Raw genomic sequence first — 25,118 nt, forward strand, 5'->3', positions numbered from 1 at the left:
TGTTCTTCTGCCTTTGTTAAGGCCTTTCCTAAGAGGGTACCTTGTATTTCAGAAAATCTATAATTCACACTACTAGGAAGCCAGCTTTAACAAACACGTTCTTGAGTTTACAGTCTTATGACAAATGGCCTTCCCGAAAGAAAAAACAATTAACAACCAAGAATAGAAATGTAATCAGAGGATAAATCAAGGACAAGCTTATTGTTTTTCTCTTTCATGAATGTTACATGGGTTTGAAACTTTAACTAAAATATATGAAGGATAACAGGGACAGAGTAAGAAGGAAGGGACAAAAGGTTTTTGACTAGGTCATTGATTAATTAGTATCCACTATATTCTTGTTTCTAGACTCATTTCTGGTCATGCTAACAAGTCACTACATGTACTCTTATTTAGAATTTTGCCCAATTTCCACAGAAAGTAACTACAAAGTAGAGAAAGGGAGTTAAGACTAAACTCCCAGTATTTTTATTTTAGGTTTCAAGCCCAACGAAATGACAGCCCAGTCCCAAACATGATTACTGTAATACAATCTGAGTTCCTTAACTCATAACTTAAACATAAAGTCACTGCATAATTATTAAGGGCTGCACATTTATCCTATATTAAGCATTCTCTTCCCCCATCTCCTACCTTTTTATTGATATCATTGAAAAAAATGCCTTATATTTATTTCTGAAAATATCCCTCCTATTCCCCTCTGTCCCATATGGAGCCGTTCCTTGCAATAAATATTAAAAAAAAAAAAGAAAGAAAAAGAGGGGGAGGGGAGCATTTTGATAACTAAGACTGAGAATAAATTCAATATTTTATACCCTGACACCTTCCCCCAATTCTGTAATGAAAAGAAGAATGTATATTTTGGGGGTCAAAGCTTTAACCAGAAATTTTGAATTAAACTTTTTTCTAAATGTCTCCTACACAAATAAGCTACCTATAGTTATTTCATGAGTATGATATTCCAGAGGTAGTTTGACTCAAGCAGAATGAGGAGTGAAAGATCATTTCATTCTGGACATTATAACGCTCTTAATTCAATTATGAATAATGTCACTTTTTTTAGGTACTATGGAGCTTGGCTGTTACATTTTTAGTTTTCAATCCGCTAAAACTATCAAATATTTTTCTCACAAACTGTTATTGGTTCCTATATTTGAGAAACAAGATAAATAGATACCCATAACTCAATTCAACTCAAACATTACTATGTTTCATTTTCACTGTGGATAAGCATTCTATCTTTGGATAAGTATTCTAGGTGTACTAGTAAATTGTTAACAAACAGCTCTCCAAAAAAAGGGAGCATATACACAATAAACATTTAAATTTAATTTGCATTATTAAAATTTTTCCATTAATTTCTTAAGTCTATATACTCAACAAAATAATTAAGCAAACCCTGATTTTTATGTCAAAAAGCTTACAAAAGCTTTGCAATTTCTAGCACTGCCATAATATCATCTATTCCTTCACTGAATCACTGATAAAAGTCTTGAATAGTACAGCTTCGAGGATACTCTCCAAACCTAGGGTATTCTCTTTGCTAATATTTTATTTAATATTTTTGCATCAATATTTATTAGTAATATTAGTCTATAATTTTTTTCTCTGTTTTGTCCCTTCCTGGTTTAGGTACAAGCACCACATTTGTATAATAAAAGGAAAAACCTAGGGCATTCTTCTAGAGAGAGATTTTTTCTATTTAACTCAGCATTTACCTAAGACCCCAATTCAGAGTTCTTTCCATTATTCTGGAATACCTATTGAATTGTGTTTGAATACCTATTTTGTGTAAGGCAGTCTACTAAAGTAGAGCATCATAAAATAAGGGCAGTGCTTGCTGATATAATTTAAAATTAGAGGACAGAGATATCTTCTGATCTAACCTATTCATCTTATAGACAAGAAAACTAAGGTACTGAAAAGGTAAATTTCTTCTCTAAAGTCACAGAACCATTAATTGTAGAGCCAGGACTAGAAACCAATTCTTCTAGGCTCTCCTCATTATGATCAGTATACATTCAATAGTCTTAGAAAAGTTGAAATAAAACCATACAGCACTATTTATAGGATAAACCATCCATTTTCCAGAAAATGAAGGTCCCCGGAATGTTCCATTATCTACATATTCTAATTAACTGAGTTTTACTTAACAGAGAACACACAACTTAAAACTATCAGCTTTTGGAGTTGGAATGCTCTCCAAATGCCATCTTTTAAACTCGTTTTTGAAACAGAAGCTAAAAGTACAAAGAAAGGCCATTAAAGTCAGACCTAATGTTTTTTATTAGGTGGCAGGAACTTTGGCCCCAAATATCTTGTAAACTCAAACTCCCAAATTGTTGTCAGCACAGGCTAGAGATCCAAGATGGGGGAGGAGGGAAAGACCATAATTCAGTGAAAGAAGGCAGTGCCATTTTCTTAGGTGGCAGATGAGATCTTTCAGTAATTCCAATCATCTATAGCTCCTCCCTCTTTGTTCCAGCACAAATGTGTTTATCACCTGGCACAAGCACAGAGATATATAACCTAAGGCAACAAACCACTCAGTGCTTTTCCAGGGAGGTCATTTAAGGATAGTCAGGCTCACAGTTGCATGATTTAAGCCAAGTTCCTGGTTAGCAAGTGTTTTTATGCTATGATTGCCAAAAAAAGAAAAGAATAAATTAAGACCTCTTCCCTACTCTTCCCTCCCCCATGTAGCTTCTTGGGAATGCCTGCTGAACTTTTTTCCCTTTGCCTTTTATTACTTGATAGAGACTCTGTATAAACCTGAGTCTTCCAGTTCAAATACAGGATTAGAATGTCTGACTCTCATTGCCTCTTATTAATGAGTCAACATTGATCTAATGGCTGTCTAATAAACAAATCTCCAAATCTAGCCGCATAGAAACCAAAACAAAGTAGGAACAAAGAAAAAAATTTTAAAAGGCCCTATTTTCTTTTAAGCATAATTTTAAAAAAGAATCACAATGAGGAGAAGGACAAGGAGGTGGTTAACAAATTATCTTGAAAGATTTCTCTTAATTTGAGTTGAAAAGTATATTGGCTTTGTCAACAAGGTTAACTTCCAAACAGCTGATACAAGGTTATTTGGGGGTAGGGAAAAAAAAATTTCTGGCATAGGCTTAAGTTATAAAACAGAACTAGAAATCACATGTCCTATATAAACAAGTTCCAAGTTTGCCCACTGGGAAGAGCCATGACCATATTTTGCCTGGACAATAATAAAATATAGCACTTGAAGTCCTCAAAGCAAAAGGGTGAATGATTTGTTTTTGTTTTTGAGAGTTTTGTGGAAACTGTCAATACACACAAAAATTGTTTAAATAATTTTTATAAATAATATATTGATAAAATTATTATTGCTTTTAAATAATGTCCAGTGTTTTATCCAAAGCAGTACAAGTAAACAATGTGAGAAAACTAAATAAATAACATCTCTTTTTTAAATTGTCTTTTTTTTTTTTTTTGCTTTTGCTTTTCTGTAATGGCCTCACTCATATCTGCTCCAAATTATAAGTAAAACCAGCTCTGCTTTTGAATAGTCCCAAGAAAAACAGGAGAGAAATTCACAAGTATATGCCCACCTAGAGTTCCCAGGAAGTTGGTTTCTAGTGTAGGAAGAGAAAGCAAGTTTAGGTGTTTGATCTGTACTTGTTTTTGTTGTTTTTTTTCTTTTCTTAATGGATTGTACATCTGTATTATTACAGTACTTAGTGGGTGTCACCAAAGTAAGCAGGTGACAAAACCCAGTTCAAGGGACAGTTCCATCTTTGTAGACTGGCTTCAAGCTGAATGGGCAAACTGTGCAAAGGCATGACTGACAACACTACTATAAATACCTTCTCCTGGCTATAAATATCTTGTTGAAACATATTTTTAACAAGTATAAACAGCAAAACCTGTTTGGCAGTGGTGTTTATTGGGGGGGAGGGGAGAGAAAAGGGAGGAGTTAGTGATTTGGATATTCCCAAGCTTCTCAAGAGCTATCATTTGTTTTTAAAAAGATTCACAACAGAACTGGAAAAAGCTACCACCTAGTAAGCTGGCTAAGTTGAAAGGTGGTGCAGAAACCAGAGAAGGTTCAAATTTAAACTCAAATTCAACATTTATTATACAAAAATGGAAAGTTGCATGGAAACCAAGTTATTTATAGTGTTTAGCTGCCACAGAATTTCCTTTGGCAATGTTGACAGTTTTGATGACTGGTATTCCAAGTAGTCTTTGGCTCCTTATGGAAAGGAAATAGAGGGTGTCTAGGTCTTTGCAAAGAAGATAGAGAAAAATTAGTCATATCATATGGTAAATAATTGTCTCCTGGTAGTCAAGGACTATGATTTGTATCACCCCCGTGTGCCAACTCAGGGAAAATAGTTAATACATGCTTGTTGAATGAAGAAGTAAATGTACAGGTTCCTCTCCACTCTATCCCTCCCTTTTGTTCTTTTCTTCATTTGGCTTTCACGTCCTCTACCCTTTTTTCTCCTTCTCTAATATCCAAAGTTGGGTGGATGCTAATACCAGAAAAAGAAACCAGTTATTTTTTTCCCACATCACATCCTTCAGGTGAAACCAAATCAAAAAAGCATTTTTAAAATAGCTAATGCATACAAAAGGAAATTATAAAGATCCAATGACTAACTTTAGTGAATTTGGTGACAAATTCAAAATGAATTCCTTTCTGTCACAAATTGAATTTAGATTTAAGATCACTTAATAGTCAGCCAAATGATAAACATTTAGTAGGTACTCACTATGTTTGAGACAATGTACTAAACACTAGGGATTCAAAAAAGGCAAAAATAGTGACTACCTCAAGGAGCTTACACTGGAATAGGAGAGACATATAAATAAATATGGATGCCCAAGATAAATAAGGGGCAAATTGGAGGTAGTGTAAGAAAAGAGGTCCTAGCAAGTGACAAGGAATGAGAACAAGCTTTTGCAGATGATAGGATTTGAACTAAGTCTTCAAAGAAGCTAGGGGAGCTAAGGGTCAGAGATGAGGAAAAAAAGCATTCCAATATGGAAGACAGCCAATAAAAGGTCACAGAGCCCAGAGGTGGTATGTCATGAGTAAGGAACAGGAAAAATATCAGCCACAGCCTCCTTATATGACCCTGCTTCCCTCTGAACCAACTACTCAGTCTCTTCCATTCGCCATTTCTGTGACTTTGTCTTCTCTCTTCCTTTTCAGAAACAAACTCTCAAGATCAGAAGAAAAGACCTCCATGGTTGGTTGCAAAGATTTGAGAAAGGAGAATTTGCAGGAGTGGATTTAGGGCTTAGAGCAAATCATACTATTTGTTCCCCAACAACTTTGTACATATTAAAATGAATGTAACAAAATAGCTTTGAAAGAGAAAAAGAAGTCATTAAAATGATAACAAGTAGCCTAAAGGGAAGTAGGTAAAGTCTTACCTAGTTTGTTGGGGGGGAGCGGAAGCATAACAGATATAGGGAAGTTGATAAACTATTTCCTATGACTTTCAAGTCCAATGGTTTACTTTTGTTGTTGTTGTTGTTTCTGTAAAATTTTGTATCTGGATGAGTTATGCTTTGTCACCAGCAGGCCCTCTCTAAGGCACAGGCCAACCTTGTCCTTAGGACTACCTGAAGCCTCAAGCCCAGGGAAATCACCCATGCCCCTGGGCCAGCCCAGGTCTATGTGCTTCCTTCATCAAGGAGATGACATGTAATGTGATTAACATGCCAAAGGCAAAGTCACCTGAAAACTTTCCCAAATAAAGCTAATTGGTTGATGCATTCAATTAGAGATGATATTATAACTGCAACGACTAATTAGTTGAGTAGTTGTTTGTCAGGAGTGAAAGGACCTTGAGGGATATGGGACTTGGAGACGATGATGGCTTTCCATTTGCCAAGGCACTCTAGCAAGCATCTTCACCCAGGTCTGGCATGCTATAATCTGAAATCCAAGGCTCTTAGGGCATGGGCAACCAAAGAATTACAAATCTGAAATGCACTTCAAGTGGTCATATAATAAACCTCTCTATTTAAACAATTCCATAAAGATAGCTCTTTAAACTTCTCTTTAAAATCTGCACAGGAGAAGAATCTGCAAATGTCTTATGTAAGGCTACTTGGGGATTTCCATAAATTCATAAAGCATAGGAAGTTCTTTGTAATGTTCAACTTGAAACTAGAGTATCAGAGATAACAATCAATCAAAAAGCATCTATTTTTAAGCACTTACTATGTTCCAAGTACTCTACTAGGCACCAGAAATGTCAATATAAAGAATGAAGTATTTACTGACTTTTAGGCAAATAAGTAGCAAAGTGAATCGAAAAGCACTGGACCTGGAGGCAGAAAGATCCAAATTCAAATTTGACTTCAGATATTTATTAGCTTTGTTACCCTAGGAAAGTCACTTAACCTGTCTGTTTTGGTTTCCAAAGTTCTCATGCAGAGATAATAATAGCACCTCCTTTAAAGTGTTGTGAGGATCAAATCAGTTAGCACAGTACCTGGCATGTGGTAGACACTTAATAAATGTTTTGTTCTCTTTGCCTTCTCAAGAAGCTTTATGCTGGGATCCCAGAAGCTAACTATTCCAACCTCCTCTTTGAATAGATGAGGAAAATGGAACCTAAATAAATTCATTTCCCCAGGATCATACAGCTGCCAAGTCCTTTCTCTCCAAATCCAACACTTTCCACTGTACCATGTTGCTCTTGTAGCTTATATCCATGTTTCTCAATCTTCTTAATAATTCTCATTTAAATTTGAGCTCATTGTCCATTTCTCAGTCACAGTCACCATAATTTCTATTATTTCTATTATATTCGATTATTTCTATTATCTCTTGCACATAAAGATGTCTATAAACTTCCTGCCCAACATATAGATAAAAATAGAGTACACTTCGGGGGGAAATAATAGGGAAAATATCTTATTCGTCTTATCTTCCTCACAAATGAATGGTCCACATAAGTAAAGTTTATGACTATTAGTCTATTTTTAAGTTACTAATAATAAAAAAAAAGTTTTCTCAATTATATACTCCTTTACAAACTAAAACATGCTAACACTTATTTAACTTTTGGGGATGATATAAGAGTTATCATGAACATCGCTTTTTGTTTTTATTTTGTTCCTTTTTTGTGTGTGTTGTGGCAGTGATGTACTTGGAGGTACATTCTCATAGGACCTTCAAGCATACCCTGTGTGCCCATCTATGCTCTTAAATTCTATAAAGCTGTTTTCTATCTTTGCCTGTTACCAAGTCACTGTTTCTTGAGTTCTTATGTTTTATGTTTTCTTTTCATAGTTGTTTTCTGTCTATCTTCTTCCTGGTGGTCGGGCTTTCAGTGTGCCTTCATTTAACTGCATCGCCCTACCTTAATTCCATTTTTGTAAATTGGATAAACAAACAAATTAGGATTCTATGTAAAGTATAAGTAAACAGTCTCTGAATAAGGATCTGGAATTCTGATGCATGAGGTTTAATGCATAAATTTTGTAAAATAAAATGTATAAAATTTCAACTACTCATCTTCTTTCTTTTTGTTTCTTTCTTTCTTTTTGCTGAGTGCTAAATAACTGAGTCACTAAGTAAGGTCTCTTTCTTATAAGTGAGGTGTTAATATCATTGAATGATTTTTATGAAAGAAAGCATTGAGAAGTCTTCAACCTTTCTCATCACCTGGTAAATGTATCTTAACATTTGCCAGCTCTTCTGTATGTGCTGCCTAGCCCCAGGATTCTTACAGAAGGTAAGAACACAGAATGGTTCCATAGAAGCATATTAAAAATCTCCTTTTTAAAGTAAAACTGAAAACACTAAGAAATACTAATTTTCTCTAAAGCCTTTTCCAGACTTCTGGAAAAAAAAAACCCTTTAAAAAAAAGTGAATGACAGAAAGGCACAAAGCCTTTCCTTAGGAATATATTATAAAGTTTTTAAACCTTTAAACAAAGAGTAACTCAGTTGTCTGGTTTATATCATTGCCTTCTTCACCTAAGAGCAGTCTCCTCTTTACTGGTCCATTTTAAATGTTTGCAGCACCAGCACCCACCCTTCTCCATTGAAAAAGGATTAAGTTGAACAGTGAGATTCTTTTGTTTAATTCCAGGAGGGAAGAGAGTGGTCTGGAAGGGAAGGGGATGCCCAATAGATTACTTATTTTAGATTATTAAGCCAGCCTGAATATATGTTTTATATCTTTTCCTACTTTAAGATTCCCATCTTTTTAGAACACTCATTTGGGTAGAAGAGGGAATGGGGAACTATGATAATTTAGATATCTATTTTAAAATATAGAAAATGACTTAGAGATTAGTGCTAAATTGTATAAAACTTGCTGTCAGACTGAGACAAAGCACAGTATTACTATTAATATATATGTTTTTAATTTAATAAAAAACAGCAACTATTATCACTATAGGTCATTCAAGTGCAGGGGTTTCTGGGAATTCTGACCCAGGAAGTACCACATACTTGGTCACTTTGTCTCCAAGGGCAAACAACAGCACTATGTGTTTATTTAATTGTGGGTATATGGGTGTGTCTCTAGACTCTCTTTTTGAAAACAATGCACACAAGCTGCAAGACTGATTTTGGACCAAGAACCACAATGAATAGAGAATAAGATTTGTAATCAAGAAGACCTGGTTTTAATTCTTATTGGCTGTGTATTCCTGAGCAACTTACTTAAACTCTATGTACCTCAATTTCCTTTTCTGTAAAATAAATTTGTATGACCTCCAAGATCCTGACCATAAATTCATCGTTCTATAATATAGGATCTTATGATCCTCTTATTACAAAAGTAGAAAATGATGGCTGAAGATATCTCAGCAGACCAAATTATGAATCTAGAAGACTGGTTTTTAGTTTTTGTCTTTATTCTCTCCTTTCACATAGAACCCCCAAAGAATAGACAGCCAGAAGAGACAAAAATTCAATAAGCTTATTGTTATACAGAAAAGGGTGTAAACCACTGAGAATAGAAGTTTGTCTGAATTTGTGAAAAATTGGTTAAAATCTCTGGGTCTCAGTTTACTCATCTATGAAAAGATGGAAGAGATAATCTGTAAGGACTCTTCCAGAGCTAACAGTTTGTTATTTTAATAAGCTAGTTAGTATAATTATCTCATGAATTATTTCTATGAAAATGAGTGGCTCCAAATTTTTCAAAACAGTTGCTTCACTTTAATAACATAAACTTTAGCCCAGGCCAGTTCTCATGGATCACATGGAGTCAGAAATGTTTTGTTTCACATGCTCCCTCCCTCCTTCCTGTCTGTTGCCTTGCTTTAGCCCTCAAGGGTTAACAGCATCTCTACTCCCCCAAACTGCAAGGTTGGCAGAGCTGATTAAATGTACATGAAGAAGGTAAAGATACAATATTATTCTTGTTTTTCCTTGGCTTTAACAGAAAGCAGTGGAAAAACTACGTGAGAACTGAAAGTTGGATTGGCCCTGGTTAAGACATTGAATGAGAAACGTTTTGGCTGGTGGGCTGGAGGAAAAGCAGAGAACAGAACTGTTCTGAAAACAATTCTTTTGAGGGAACAAATAGGTAGGAATGTATTCAGAGTGTCTCTGCCAAGAAAGACAGTGTGTCCATTCCACTGGTAGCAAGCCAAGCCCCCCCCATTGCTCTGGACAACACAACAGAATCTGACGAAGTCAAAACACTGACTGCCAGCTGCTAGAGTGATAGAAGCAGGGTGAGCCATTTCATAGGAGAGCTCTCTGCCGGAGTCTAGTGGTGAGATTTTCTAAAGAATAAAGCAATGATCTTTAGCATCTTTCTGTTATACCTCACTTTTCCCCTCCTTAATTTCCACATCAATGCCCCTCTTTCAGAAGACTGGGGCTTAAAACCATTTTTTTTCTCCAACCTGAGGAATAAAACCTAAACAGTAAAATATAGGACATCCTTCTCTTACCCAGTTTTAAACTAGGGTTTTTGGCTGGCTCAATAGTCCAGCTAATAGAAAACTATCTTACATTGATTTCAAATAACTTTCAAACAATTTGAATGAAATAAAATACAATTGACACTAAACTCTACTGAACATAATTGTATTTTTCTGCAATTTGGAAAGCCTTTTGGGACCTGGATTAGATGATCCACAATCATCATTACAGTCATCAATTAGTATTACATTATTAAAGCCCATAACTACTAGTTAATAGCACTTTTTAGTCAATAGAATGTCCCATGATAGAGACCTCTCACTGGAAGAGTAAATTTCCTGAAAATCTATGTAGTTTGTATATTCCATACAGCATTTTTTTTTAATGGAAGAAAACACACACATAATTAAGTAACTAGAAGGTAGCTAAGTAATATGGTGGATAGAGTCCTAGGCTTGTAATCAAGAAGACTCATCTTCCTAAGTGAGTTCCAATTAGGCCTCAGATATTCAGTAGCAGTATGATCCTGGGCAAGTCACTTCATCCTGTTTGCCTCAATTTCCTCATCTATAAAACGAGATGGAGGAGGAAAAGATAAACCTCTCCAATATCTTTACCATAAAACCCAAAAGTCAGACACGACTAAAATGGCACAGCAATAACCATGTGCCAGTCACTGTGCTGGATACTTTACAAATATTATCTTATTTGATTTTCATAACAATCCTAGGAGGTGGGTACTATTATTCCCATTTTACAATTAAGCAAATTGAGGCAAAAAATAGGGAAATGGTGTGCCTAGGATCCACACAGCTAATAGATGTTTGTGGTCTTTCTGATTCTAGATCCTGTGCTCTATACTCTACCCACTCAACCACCTACCTGATTCTAATAGATAAGATTGATTTAAATTCTAAATCGATGTAATTTAGATCCTTTTGTGACCATTCTTTTATGAAACTGTTAGAAAAATATCACCTTCAAATTATAAATTAACTTAATGTTTATACCCTAATAATGCTCAGAATGGTTTTAACCTGCATCAGAAAAAAAACAAATGACAATAACAACTTTGCATACATATTTGAAAAAAATGTTTAACTGTGAATTTGGCCATGAAGAGCCAAGACCATTTTCAGAGAGATATGTGTGACCTTTGGTTTAAAGTTCTAATGAGACAGTATTTGAATTAATATTAGCTTAAATTTTAAAACAGTAAAATGTATAGAGGAAATAGAGAGATTAAAAAAAAAATCAAATGCTACGTTATGAAGCCAAAGAACACTGGATTTGGAATGAGAAGATGTGGCTTCAAATCCTCCCTCTGTCATGTAGTACTCAGTAACCTTGGGCAGTCATTAAATCTCTTTATGCCTCAGTTTCCTCACTTGTAAAATGAAGGAGTTGAACTAAGTTGCCTTTAAGTTCTCTACCAGGTCTGATCCTGTAATCCAAAGACATGTTGAGCTTTATAGTTTCTGCATGTAGTTATTAGGGAATGAGGGTGACATAATTTAATCCTCAGTATATTGTTGTCAGATAGTTCTACTATACTAACAGGATAATAAAATCTGAAGGTCATGGCTTTTTATATTTTACAAAGTATTTTTATACACTACTTAATTCAACAAACATTTAAGTGCCCTTATACTAATGTCATTTTGTACCAACTCTCTGAGATATACAGATCAAATATAATTACCCATCTTTCACAAATTAAGATTAGGCTAAGTGATTCAACAAAGGTTAGAGTCTAGTTAGGAAAATAGTTTTTACAATCTACTTCCTACCTAAGGTTTATCTACACTGTCCAAAACTCCTTAAAGAGAATAGTTGAAAGATTAAAAGCCCTGGATCTAGTATATGTGACTCTCCAGGCTTTTATCATCTGTAAAATGAGAGAGGTGCACAAGATGCCCTTTTCCATCTTTGAATCCTCTGGCTTCCTGTGGTCTGGTTTGGCCCTTCCCACAACCTCTTTCCAAGTTCTTGTTATTCTGATTATTAGCATTGAGCAAAATGGCCAGATCAAATAACTTCAAGGAATTAGGAAAACACCCAAATAGATACAACATGCATCATGATGGCATCACACACACACACATACACACACGGAAACATAGGAGATAGACTCATGATTTCATTGGTATAGGAAACTCCTAGATCAATGTAGGTCAATATTCTATCTGCAACTTATAGGGAGCTGTCTGGGGCCTTAAAAGGTTAAGTGATTAGCCCATGACCCTACACCCAATGTCTGTGAGAAGAATTCAAATTTAAGTCTTTCTGGCTCTGTTGACCAGTTCTCTGCCTATTGAATCACACCATGGCTCCTATGTTTATATATGTATGTATGTATGTATGTATATATGTGCCTGTGTGTATATGCTAACTGTATGATATTGGGCAAGTCACTTGTCAATGCCTCAGTTTCTTCATCTGTAAAAAGGGAGAATAACAGCACTTACATCACAGGGTGTTTGTGAAGATCACATGGGATAAGTACATTTTCTTAAAGTACTATGTAAATGCTAGTTATTATTATATCTAAAGTTTCTCCATAAAAACCTGGTAAACTGAGTAAAACAAACATTTTTATTCCCACTTTACAGATGAGGAAATCAAGGCTAAAAGAGGTTAAAATGACTTGCTAGTTTGTGATGGAACCAGGACTTAAATCTGGTTCTTGTGACTAAGGCAAATAGTCTTCTATCCAATATCATACTGCAATGATCCTTCAAATAAAGCCCAGATCCAGATTCTTGCTATCTGCAAGAGGGTTAGTTTCTATGGGAGAGAGCAATTTGAGTACAGATCAAATAGATCTTGGTGTCCTATGGTGACCATCTGATCTCATTCATACCAATCCTTCACCTGGCTAGAAAAAGCTTCAGGTTTCTCTTTGATACTGTTATTACTGGGATATCTGCATGTTGCAAATATTTCTGGGAGAAACTGCAAATATCTTAGATTCCATACAAAGTCATGTTAGTTGATGGGAATGGCACTGACTTGGCTGGTTAATGGAGTTCAAATTGACCCAGGACCAAGAAAGAACTTTTCCCCATGATGGAGGAATAAAAGGAAAACAGAACATTCTTTTTAGGGGGTGGTGAGAGAGGAGTAAACACTCCCTTAAACTTCTAAATTTAATATGTTCTGCAGGCCTATCAGTAGGCTCAGACTCATTACTCTGAAACACTAATATCTATAACCAAAAACATAGGGAAAATACATAGGAAAGGTGAATTGAGAGTTGAGAGAATTATCTAGGTTATTTGAGAGGAAAAAAAAAATTTAAACCAGTGGATAGGATAGCAGTAATTTTATCAGAAAATAAATTGTCCAGAATGGTGGTCCATGCTTCCTAGCGTAGACACTAAGCGACAGAGCTTTGAGTATTCAAAAAAGGAAGCTTATCTAGAAAATGGTTTGTCCATGGTATACTAGACTCATTCTAGAATCGTGTGTGTGTGTGTGTGTGTGTCTTCCTCACCTCTTCACCATCTCACTTCCAATTCAAATAGAAACGCTAAAATCTCTTATATTTCAAAGTTCCTGAGGACTGACCAGTGAAGTAAGAACACAGGTTGGGGATTTTTTTTTCCTTCATTTTTTCATTTTTCATTTTCCTTCTGCCTTATTTTTTTTTGACAGAGCTTATTATAGAAAGTTTATATCGCTTCATCCTCCACCCCCCAACTTTGTAGGCCAATAGTTGCCCTACCACCATTTATAATACACAGCCACACGGAGATGTTTCATCTTAGTGTCCCAGTCTGAGAAGAGAGCAAAAGAGGAACCGAACTTGTTTTCTCAGTATTAAACAGCCACATCTCTCAACTCGGAGCACAAGCCACAACTTTGGGCACACCCCCAACACTGATTATGCCCCACCACTGGATGCATAGCCAACCTGACAGTGCCCCCTAATTCTGATCCATACCCCCTTAATCCTCACCACATACCCTCAAACTTAACCATAAATTCCCAATTCAATTAGATTCATCATTCCTGACCACAGTCCCTTCCTCCCACTCCGACTCTCCTCTTACCCTTCAACACTGAGCACACCCACAAACTCTGATCGTAGATCCCCAACACCAGCACTTCTACCATTACCTACACTCTTAAAACAGAAATAATACCCTACACCCTCAGTCCTAGAAACACTTATTACCCTAACTCTCCCTTACGCCATGTTTGGGGAGTTGGGGAGAACACAGAGAGAGAAGATAGAGTGAAAGGGGGAGTGGGGGGAGGAGAAAAGAAAAACAAATAAAAACAACCAGAAAGTACAATTTGTACCGTGGGGGAAGAGTAGAAGTAAAATGAAAGCCAACAAAAGAATAAGATTGAGGCTTCCTTTCTCCAATTCAATTTATGTACTTGAAAGAGCTCTGGAAAGAGTCAATCTAAGTAGCTCTGCTATTGCGTGAGTATGCGTTTAAGCAAGTGAAGTTATTATATTCAGGGTGTTAAGTTTTTTCGTGTTTTCCGAGATGTCTTTAATACTAAACAAATAACTTATTTATGTACAGATGGATCAGAAAAGTGATGTTTTTAGGGCTGTTGGTCTGATCAGGCACAAAACTGAAAACATAAAATTAATAAATTAATTCATTTTGTCTCATAAGGGATCTTTTAATACAGTTGGGAGGAGAGATCAACTACTTTCTCACGCCTTTGAGCGTCAGAAAATAAAATTAAAAAAAAAAAAGTGTCTCTGCAATTAGCAGCAAGCTTAGACAAGTACTTCCTCATATATTGCGCTCATTCAGGCCATGTCACGCCATATTCCAAACTTGTGTCCTGGCCTGCGGGATTATTATTTACCTTTGTTTACTTGCAGCCCTTAGCAGTTAAGTCTGAGCTGTATATACACAGTGTCAGCAATTGTAGAAGGCAGGACTTTTCCTATTTTTTGTTGATGAGGTCTGGATTCCTGGGAAGGAGCTCCAGGCAGCCCGGTAAACAAATGAGTGGAGTTAAAGATTAAAAACGTTTCGTAAATAGGAAGTTTGTTCTTTCCTGGAGCAACAACAGGCTTGGATCTGGGTGTGGAGCTTCGGGTTGTGTGCGTATGCATGCGTGTGCGTATGTGTGTGTGTGTGTGTGTGTGTGTGTGTGTAAGAGAGACGGAGCCCGAGTATTTCCACTGTCTGGCTTAGTTGGCTGGGGGAGCTTCCAACAAAGAAAACCCACTCCCCCCGGATTCAGTCCCGTTTCGTAGCAGAGACACTCTTCCCTGGTCCTTCCCCAATGCACACAGTCAGTACTGTTGGCTCTAGTAACAACAAATTAAACCCTAGAGCACTGAGGGGGAAAAAAATTACAGGAAGAGGGGAGCGAAGAATGTGCAGAGTAGCTGGAGAGCGCCGGTGTCCCCGGGTGAACCCGACCCGGCTCCGGCTCCTCCCCTCGGTTTCCCTCCCAGCCCCTCCCAAATTCACTTGGGCTGGGAAAAGGAGGGGGTGGGGGGAAAAGAGGGCTTTCCCCGTAGTTAGCCTAGTCCTTCACCCAGTCAACAACTCCGAAAAAACGTGCAGCTTCTTTTTCCTGGCGTTCTACTAGGAGAACGCAGAAAGACTCGGAGGGCTGGCGCCGAGCCACTCCCCTCCCCGAGACTGCGAGGAAGTGAGACAGGACCGGGCCGGAGCCATCCACCTGCCCCTGGACGCCCCGCCCGACTCCCCGCCGCCACTCGCGCTGGCTCGCCCCGGGGCCAGAGGCTGACCCTTTTAAGTGGGGCGGGGTCGCCCAGGCTCTGAGTACTGGGAACCTCTCGGGGCGCTTCCCCAGCCCCGGCCACCACCACCTTCTACCTACGACCACCACTTGTTGTCCCAGTCCCTGCGTCCGATCCTGGTCACCTCCAAACTTGCTACGAGGGACACGGAGACCGTGTTCTCCCTAACCTCCACCTCAATCCCCTAGCCGTGATGGCTTCCCACGAGCCCCACTGCCTCTACCAGAGGCAAGTTCTGCGGTTTCTAAACGCACCCCGAGAGCTGAGGAGGATATTGGATAGTAAATGAGAAGCCTCGGAAGGGAATGGAAGCCAAAATTTGGTTCAAGGTTTCTAGGAAGCTGTCAGGATCTAGAACTGATGGAGGATAGCCGGGGCTGGAGCAGTACCGGTGTACCTCGCTGTATGCACTAGTTTCCGAGCAAAGTTTTGTGTAAATCGAATTTTTATAAACCAGATCACATTGTGTACGCGTTGAGGGAGTCACTATTTAAAGCAATTCTCCGTGAACCTTTTCTCGGAAGGGATGAATCATTTTGAGATGAGAATAATCCCATCCCCGGGGGTTATTTCCCGTATAAAATCCCAGATCTTTTTATATCGAGTTGGCTTACAGCGGGGTACAGCTGTAGAGAGGACAGGTAGCTTGTGGGTGGGGAAGACGAAAACGAGCTGAACCCAGAAGGTTTTTTTTTTTTTTTTTTTTACTACCGTTTACATTCTTGACACCTGAGGGACAGGGGTGATGGGAAAGGAGGGAAGTGGATAAGCACTAGTGTCACTTACTGTCCACGGCACTAACACGGCACTTTATTCTCGTCACTTTAAAACATTAACAACAACCAGGGAGAAAAGGTGTTAGTTCACTGAGTGTCTGGCACCAGGTGTCAGCTTGGAAACGTCCAAGAGACAAATCCTAATGTTGGCCTTGGGGGTGCCACTCCTTACACAGTTTAATGGCTAAGCCACTGGCCGGCTGGGGACTGACCTGTATGAGTCCTTAGGTGAGCTTTGAGGTGGGAGGATTTGCCATAAACTTTTTCGCAGCCCGCGTAGTGGCATCTGTGCTTTTTCTGAGGTGACTCAGGGTCAGCTCGGCTTCTCCCCCGTCTGCTCCTTTGTTTGAGGCTGGGCTCGCTCCCTGCTGGACTAGTAGGTGTGGCCGCTTCTCCACTCCATCGGCGGTCCGGGGAGGCGGCTTCCTGAGCCGGCTCCCCCGACGGAGAGAGGCGGCTAGGTAATTTCTCCTTTTTGGAGACAGTTTCCCTCCTCTCCGTCGGCGGGGCTGGAGCTGGGACATGTTGGTTGAGATCAGCTAAAATCCTGGCCACCACGATCAAAGAGGCGTTGTCCTTGCCGGTCTCTCTGCTTTCTCGCCTCTCTTCAGCGTTCGGAAAAAGAGGGGCTGTTGTGCCTTCGAGTGAAGTGTCGGGGTCCTCTTTGGGGCTATGGACAATCGCTCGATTGGACATGGAAACAAGGCACTCGGCTGCAAAATGATCCACATAGGCGGCGGCTGCCATTTTACAGAGAAATTGTTTGTTTTAATCTCGAATTGCACTTTTTCTCTCTTTGCATAAAAAAATATATAAATATATCTCTATATATCCAAGCTGGTGGGCGGAGGGGGTGGGGGATGGGTCTTCTCTCTCTGGGTACGCTGCGAACTGTGAGTGCTGGGTTTGTCGCTTTACCAAAACAGCACTTCGTCCAGGAAGATCCCACCCGGCCGGTCATTAAAAAGTGAATGCATTTGAAGTCCAGTGAAAGGAAAGAGAGGAAATTCCAGCTCAGGAAGCTGCGGCTTCATCGGCTTCAAAAACTGATTTTTTTTTTTTGAAGGATGCCAAATAATAAACATTAAAAAAAAAAAAATATGCTGCTGGTCTACCCCTTCCCTTGCATTGTGACAATACAACAAGCTTTGCCCGTTATTGCTGCTCTGAGGGTGTTTCAATCCCGGGTGTGGGCGTGGTCTGGGGAGAACATCTGGGCCCGACGTCACCCCAGAAGCCACATCCTGGGGCAGATCAGGTTAAAAAACGTTCAGTTGCGGCTGAGGCTGCAAAGCTGCATGTGAGGAGTAGGCAGGAGAGGCAGGACCTTTGCATAGAGAGAGATATGTGTGGCTTGTGAGCAAGGACTGAGGGAGGCAGCCAGTACGGGCAAATGAAACAGAGGTCGCCATTGGCCTGGGGAAGGCATAGCAGGAGCCAATCAGCGCCGTGATGGGGAAACTTCTACAGTTGCAAGTTTCCTGGAACCAATCGGATTCCTGTTACAGGCGAGGACAGAAATTTGAGATAAGCTCTTGGCTCGCTTCTGTGAAACCTCCTTAAAAGCAGCCGTAGGGTTTCTGGGTGTAGTTTTGTGGAGATGCTCACACCCGAGCCCCACCCTTACCGCCACCCTCGCGCCTTGGGCATCTCATTCAAGGGCTTGTGCAACGATACAATCTCATCTTTGGCTCCCCTGTCATTTTCCTGCAAAAGCTGCCCAACTACCTCTGAAAAGCCTACCATTTACACAATTACGTACTTTGATTACTGTTTGTGGCATCTTTGGTTCGGCTTTTACAAATACACACACATATACATTCATATTTATATGCTTTGCATATATAAAACCTTCTTCTACCTAGATTTGCAAACTGAGCAGGAGCAGAATAAGATGTGTGTGCAAAGGGGAATATGAACCTGGTACCGAGCTGAGTAGACTCCAAAAAACACTCTCACCCATGCAAAAGTCCTGTACGCTTTCCAATCCCATCTGTTATGAACTCTAAATACTTCTGTTTGGTCAGGGATTCAAGGACCTGAACTACTGAAATCTAAAAATCCCATTACCAGCCCGTCCCACCTCACCCCACTACCAGCACACACTCATAGCCTCTACACATGTTGCTACCTCAGTGATCTGCCCAGACCGAAGGAAACACAAGACAAAAGAAGAACCCGTGCTCCCCTGCACATCAAAGCTTGAGAAGAAAGAGGAAATGGAAGTGTTTTAAAATTATATTCTTGACCCTTGAACCCCATCTGCTCCACCCTCAACAGTCTACTTCTTGTAGCTTTGTAGAGCTTGTGGAGATTTCAGAATTTGGGGACTGGACAATGCTTTTAGAGATTACGGTCAGACCTAAGTAGGTTAGATTCAGTGTACAGGGAAATACCGGGGTCTCCTGATTCCTAGTTTATGGATTTTGACTAAACGGTTTGATGGAGAGGAAGAGAATTGAAAGGGCTAAAGAGAAGAATAGGAGGAAAGTTATAGAATAATTTACTTCCTACAAAGAAGTAAAAGTAGGGTGAAAGATATCAAAAGAAAATAAAAATGATCTCTCTCTCTTCCTTCTCTCTATCCCTCTCTCTTTATCTGTCTCTCTTCTTCCCTCCTTTCTCCCTCAGTCCCTCACTGCTTCTCTCCTTCCCTCACTTCCCTCTCCTCACAATCACACTTATTTACCACTTGAAGTTCGCCATTCTTCCTTTCTTTTTGAAGCTACTGAGACTTCAAAAACCACCAACTTCTGCAGACCAATGCCACGGAACCACACCCCTCGGATCAGGATTTCTAATGGGAAATTCTCAGGGACTGCTACCCCTGTGGGCTTCTAGCTGTATTTGTTAGGCTTACCCTGAGATGTTCTTACTTAATTTAAAAAATTTAAATCTCTTTTGTTTTTACCAAATCTTTTCTTTAATATACTCTCCCCGGGCTGTTGTGAGGGTCAAAGGATATAATATGTTTTTTAAAGCACTTAGCACAGCATGCACTTGTGCCCTCCCTTACAGTCCCACTTCCCCAAGAGCCATCCTCCATAGTAAGAATAAACAAGAGGGAAGCAGTACAGCAAAACAAATCAACTTTAACTAAGTTTTAAAGTACCTTTTCATCTTAAAGAAAATTGTGCTTGGTTTTCTATAACTCAAAAGCAGTTTAGCTCATTGATTTGAATTCATAGAGACTTGGAAAATATGAGAAGAGAATAGAACCATTTCAAAGAATGTAGGATTTAAGATTATAAGGGGGCAATTCTCTCTATACAGGAGTTGAGACCAGGTTTCTTCTTTTTCTGTCTTTTTTTTTTTTTTTTTTTTTTGGCCAGGCCTATTATCTGTGTTAACTTGAATAAATCATGAAACTTCAAAAGAAGGAATTGGGCCAATGCTCCTTGATATTAAATCCTCATTCTATATCTTGTCTCTCTTCTTTTCTCATATTCTCCAAAGCCTCTACAAATTCAAGTTAATGAGCTTTTATTAAATGCCTACTATATGCCAGGTGTTCAACTATATAAAAACAAAAAAGGAAACAGTCCCTGCCCAAAATGAATTTACATTTTACTGATCAAGTGACTGACTGATTGAATATAATATATACAAACTGTTTTGAAAACCTTAAAACACTGTAAAATGCTAGCTATAAAATTTTAATTATTGGCATTACATCAGATAACGGCTCCTTCCCTGGTTCTAGTCTCTCCACCAAATACAGCAGAGCTTTTGCAGCCTCCACTAAATAGCTCTCCTAAATCTGGCCTTGATAAATGACACCTGGCCTACTAGGCTGCATAGCATATCCCTCTCTTCCTTCCCCTCCCCCCCAAAAGCTTGAGCTGAGACCTCCTATTGACCTGTGGACAAGTCATCCAAATGTAATGCTAATGTTGGTGGCTATGCTAATATTGGTCCTGGAAAAAAAACAATAGGACGGGAAATGTATACTTGAGGGAATGTGGGGACTCACTGCTGTGTCAGTCTCTGTTAGGAGGAAGCACTATAACAATTAGAGAAACTGGCTGGGAAGAAGGGGAGGAGGGTGTTGAACAAAGATGTTGAGCAAGAGGAAGCTATTAGAAAGAGGAAAGCCTGATGCTAGGGGACTGCATGCCCCCCCTAAGGAAGAGTACTTTCAAAGTAACTCTTGAAACCCACTGAATTAGTATTCAAGTGTGAGCAATTTCCTTCTGAAACCAAGAGGTGAGTTTGGGTCTACATCTAAAGGACTTTGTTTTTCTTATTCCCCAAGAAAACTAGAAGGACTATCTCTGTCTTGGACAGGAAACAGAAGCAAAGGCATCTCCCATTTGTCTCATATCTGCAAAAGCATCTCTCATTTCCCTAATGTCTATGTGGTTGATACCTTGAAATCTCCTCTCATTGCATTAAAATAATTGTGTATTTTAAAGATTAGTTTGATCATTTTATGCTAGAGTAAGAACCTAAAGAATTGTAGATGGAGACGGAGAAGAATTCAAGTCTGGGAACTTTTTATTCACCTAAAGACAGTTAATTCCAGAATTTGTCATATGAAATAATTTAAATACTAGATCTTTCTTCATGGTACTGACTTTTATTATTAACAGATTGAGAGGATGCTTTCTAAATAATTTGCATAAAAACCTTTGTCCTGTCCAGATAAAAATTCAAACTGTTCCACCATTCATATAATTTGTTGAGAATTCATAGAATCTTAGATTTAGAACTGAAAGGGAGCCATCAAGAAGCCATCAAACTCAACCCTCTCTTCTTCCAGATGAAAACATTGAGGCAAAGAGATTTGACTTGCATGGAGTCTAAGACATAACTGAAAGAGGAATCAAATTCAGGTCTTTAATACTCTAAATTCATCATTTTGAAACTTTACTGCCCCTATTTATTTATTCATGTGGAAAATCTATCCCAATCTTATCTCCCAACACACAAATGTTCTGTCTCATCCAATGTGAATTACACACTGTCCCCCCCAAATGCCTTTTGTCCTTACCTGTACATATGTCACACCACCTCTCTGTTCTTTTCCATCTGAAAAAAAAATTCTGCTCTTTATTGAATGAATTAATGAACATTTATTAAATGCTAATTATATACAAGCTACTGTGCTAAATTCAGGTGATAGAAATAGAAAAAGTAAGACATTCTGTCTTTCTACTTTCTAATAGAATAAAACACTTAGAGGGGATTGAGAACCAGGAAGGGTTGTTTGTCTGTGAAGTTAGAGACTCAGGTAGTGGATTCTAAGAGCCACTTAATCCATGAAGTTTTCTTTGGTTACAATGAGCTCTCCTTATTCTAAACTGTTACTGCCTATAACACGTATTTAAGAAGCATATTGCCTTATAGTTTTTCTTATCTTTCTCCTCAACTTTATAGATTGTTCATGAGGGCAATTACTGTGCTTTCTTCTCAATTTTCCTGGTCACGATTTAAGGCATTGCCTTCCATATAATCAACAACTGGAATGGGAGACAATGCCAGAATCTAGGTTCAAATCCCACATTTACTAATTGTATTATTCTGGGTAACTTCACTTCTTTGAAACTCACTTTCCTAGGCTATCATAAGAAATACTGATATTTGTGCTATCTCTGCAGTAGGATTATTGTAAGGAAAGTGCATTGTAAACCTTAAAGCATTATGTGGGAATTCACAGGATCAGAGATTTAGTTCAGGAAGGAATTTAACAAGTCCAACACCCCCATTTTACAGATAACTAACCTGAGGCCTAAAGTGCTAAGAGGATAAAGTGCTTTGGCCAAATCAAGTTGTTGTGATGATTACAATGTTTTTTCTCCTCCACTCCAACTACTAATCTCCCTTTTTTTCTTTTAAGTCCAAACTAAAATATCACCTTCTATAAGAAGCCTTATCCAGATTGTCTTAATTCTCTTGCCTTCTTTCTATTAATTCCTATTTATTCTATATGTAGCTTGCTTTGCATATGCTTATTTGCATGTTGTTTCTCCCACTAGATGACAAGTTCCTTGAGGGCAGAAACTGTCTTTTGTTCCTCTGGACATCCCCTGTACTTAGCACAAAGCTTGACAAACAGTAGATGTCTACAGTAATGTCTATAGTAGTAATCAATTGATATTGATTAATAACAATGAAATAAAAAGTAATCCTGATGCAATGGAATGAGCACTGGATATTGAGATCAGAACTTGAGGCCCATCATTCTCTTACTAACTGTATGGCTTTAAATCAGTCATTTGACCTCGTGGAATCTCAATTTCTTTCTGTAATGAGAATAATAGTACCTGTCCTACTTATCTCATGGAGTTGTCCATAATCATGGATTTAGAGCTTAAATAAACTTAGAGATCACTGAGTCCAGAGATTTTCAACCTTTTCAAGCCTCAGGCCTTTTGACTAAGCAAACTTTCCTGTAGCTCCCATTCAAGAAGATAGAGACAAGACTTGTAATCTCACCAGTATAGGAAACTCTTAGGTAAGGAGACTCCCTCTGCCTCTTCTAGTAAACGCCATTTCTGAAAATTATAATTTTAGAGTTGTTCTTAGCAATGAGAAGCTAAAATGTGCCCTTTTCCTGGCTCTGAAGCTAGTTCTTTATCAATTATACCACATTGCTTCTCAACCCTTATTCAACAGGAGAGTTCACCATTCACATGCATATAAAAAATAAAGAAATTAATTTTTTTATAAGGAAACATTTATTTGGTAAATAATTACATTTTTTAGCATCACAAAATTGTTCAATTGCATCAGGAATGCAATCAAATAACTTAGTGAGGCCCTTGGTTCTGTTTTTTGGTCATATAATGGTTTTATTTTAGATATAGTCTTTGAAAGGGATATGCACATATATAGCATTCAACCTTTCTTACTTTGGATTTAACTAAGAACACCTAAGAATCTTGATTCACACAAGTTTTGGTTTTAGTCAGTATAAATCATTCTTTCAGTTGTCTCTTTTTAATTTAAAAAATTTCTTTTTCTGGTTACACATATACATTAATTTTTTTAAAATATATATTTCTTTATGAATCATGTTGGGAGAAAAAAATTAGAACAAAAGAGAAAAACCATAAGAGAAAACAAAAAGAGAAAAAGAAAAAGAAAAGTGAACATAGCATATGTTGATTTACATTCAATCTGCATAGTTCTCTTTTTGGATATAGATGACATTTCCTATTCAAAGTTTATTGGCATTGTTTTGGATCACTGAACTGCTGAAGAGAATCAAGTCTTTCACAGTTGATTATTGCACATTCTTGCTGTTACTAAGTACAATGTATTCCTGGTTCTGCTGGCTTCCCTGAGCATCAGTTTCTGTAAATCTTTCCAGGTTTTCCTAAAATCAACTTGTTCATCATTTTTAAAAATAGAATAACAATATCCCATTATTTTTATATGCTATAATTTATTCAATCATTCACCTATTGAAGGGCACCTATTCATTTTCCAATTTATTGCCACCACAAAAAGAGCTGTTACAAACATTTTTGTACATGTGGGTCCTTTTCCCTCCTTTATGATTTCCTTGTGATACAGACCCAGTAGTGGCACTGCTGAATCAAAGGGTATACACAGTTTGATAGCCCATTGGGCATAGTTCCAAATTGCTCTTCAGAATGGTTGGGTCATTTCACATTTCTACCAATAATTCATTGGTGTCCCAGTTTTCCCACATCCCCTCCAACATTTATCATTATTTTTCCCTGTCATTTTAACCAATCTGACAGATATGGGGTGTTATACCTCAGAGATGTTTTAATTTGTATTTTTTCATATGACTATAGATGGTTCTAATTTATTTCATCATCTGAAAATTGTCTATTTATATTCTTTGACTATTTCTCATTTGGAATCAGTTGTCTCTTTAATTTTTTTCAGATGCACTATAATTAATACTCTCTTTCTTATCCAACCAGCCCACACCTCCTTCTCACACATTCTTTTTTTTACTAACATTATTGGGAATATTTCAGTAGGATAAAATGGTAATTTACCAAATATTTTTCCTACCTCCTTGACAATTTTCTTGTACCTCAGAGAACCCATGCATTTACTTCCATGACAGGAGCTTCCAATCTGGTTCAAGTCTTCTATATAATATCTGAGCTAGGTCTTGAAAAAAGAGACAGAACTCATGAGAGTTAATCATGCTCAAAGGGATCTATCATTTCTTTCAATTGAATAATTCCTCACAGCTCTACATTACTACTAGAAAAGCATAGCTTTGACTATATGTACCTTTGTGGACAAGGTGATATCTCTGCTATTTTGTATATTGTCCAGATTAGCCTATCTTTCCTTGCAAGGAGCAAGCATATTTTAATTTCATGGTTGCAGTTGCCATCCTCAGTGATTTATGAGTCTAAGAATATAAAATCTGACATTGCTTCCATTTCTTGTCCCTCTATTTTCCAGGAAGTGATGAGACTAGTTGCCAGAATTTCAGGTTTGTTTTTTGTTTTTTGTTTTTTTTTTGATATTAAGCTTCAAGCCAAGTTTTCACATCTCCTTTCACCCTCATCAAGACACTTCTTAATTCTTCCTTTTTTCATAAGGAAAGTACTTTGTAAATCCAAAGTTAATAGAAGCAATAATAGTCTTATCTGGTCAAAATTTGGCTATTTTTAAAGTGGAATAGTGTGAAACAAGGTTGGAAAGAAGGGTAGCAACTATATTGTAGAAGATCTTTATTGTTAGAATCACCGTATAGTTT

General features: G+C 38.0%; 1 protein-coding gene across 1 annotated transcript in view; it reads right to left on the minus strand.

The window, feature by feature from the left end:
- The window catches only part of KLF13 (KLF transcription factor 13), a 99,294-nt gene extending 81,529 nt beyond the window's left edge, over window positions 1-17,765 (minus strand). The window contains exon 1 of the mRNA XM_051980947.1: window positions 16,633-17,765. Coding sequence (XP_051836907.1) covers window positions 16,633-17,167 — 535 coding nt within the window. The 5' untranslated portion in view covers window positions 17,168-17,765. The remainder of the gene's footprint in view (window positions 1-16,632) is intronic.
- Window positions 17,766-25,118: the final 7,353 nt, after the last annotated feature.

Source organism: Antechinus flavipes, chromosome 2 (genome assembly GCF_016432865.1).
Source record: "Antechinus flavipes isolate AdamAnt ecotype Samford, QLD, Australia chromosome 2, AdamAnt_v2, whole genome shotgun sequence".
NCBI lineage: Eukaryota > Metazoa > Chordata > Mammalia > Dasyuromorphia > Dasyuridae > Antechinus > Antechinus flavipes.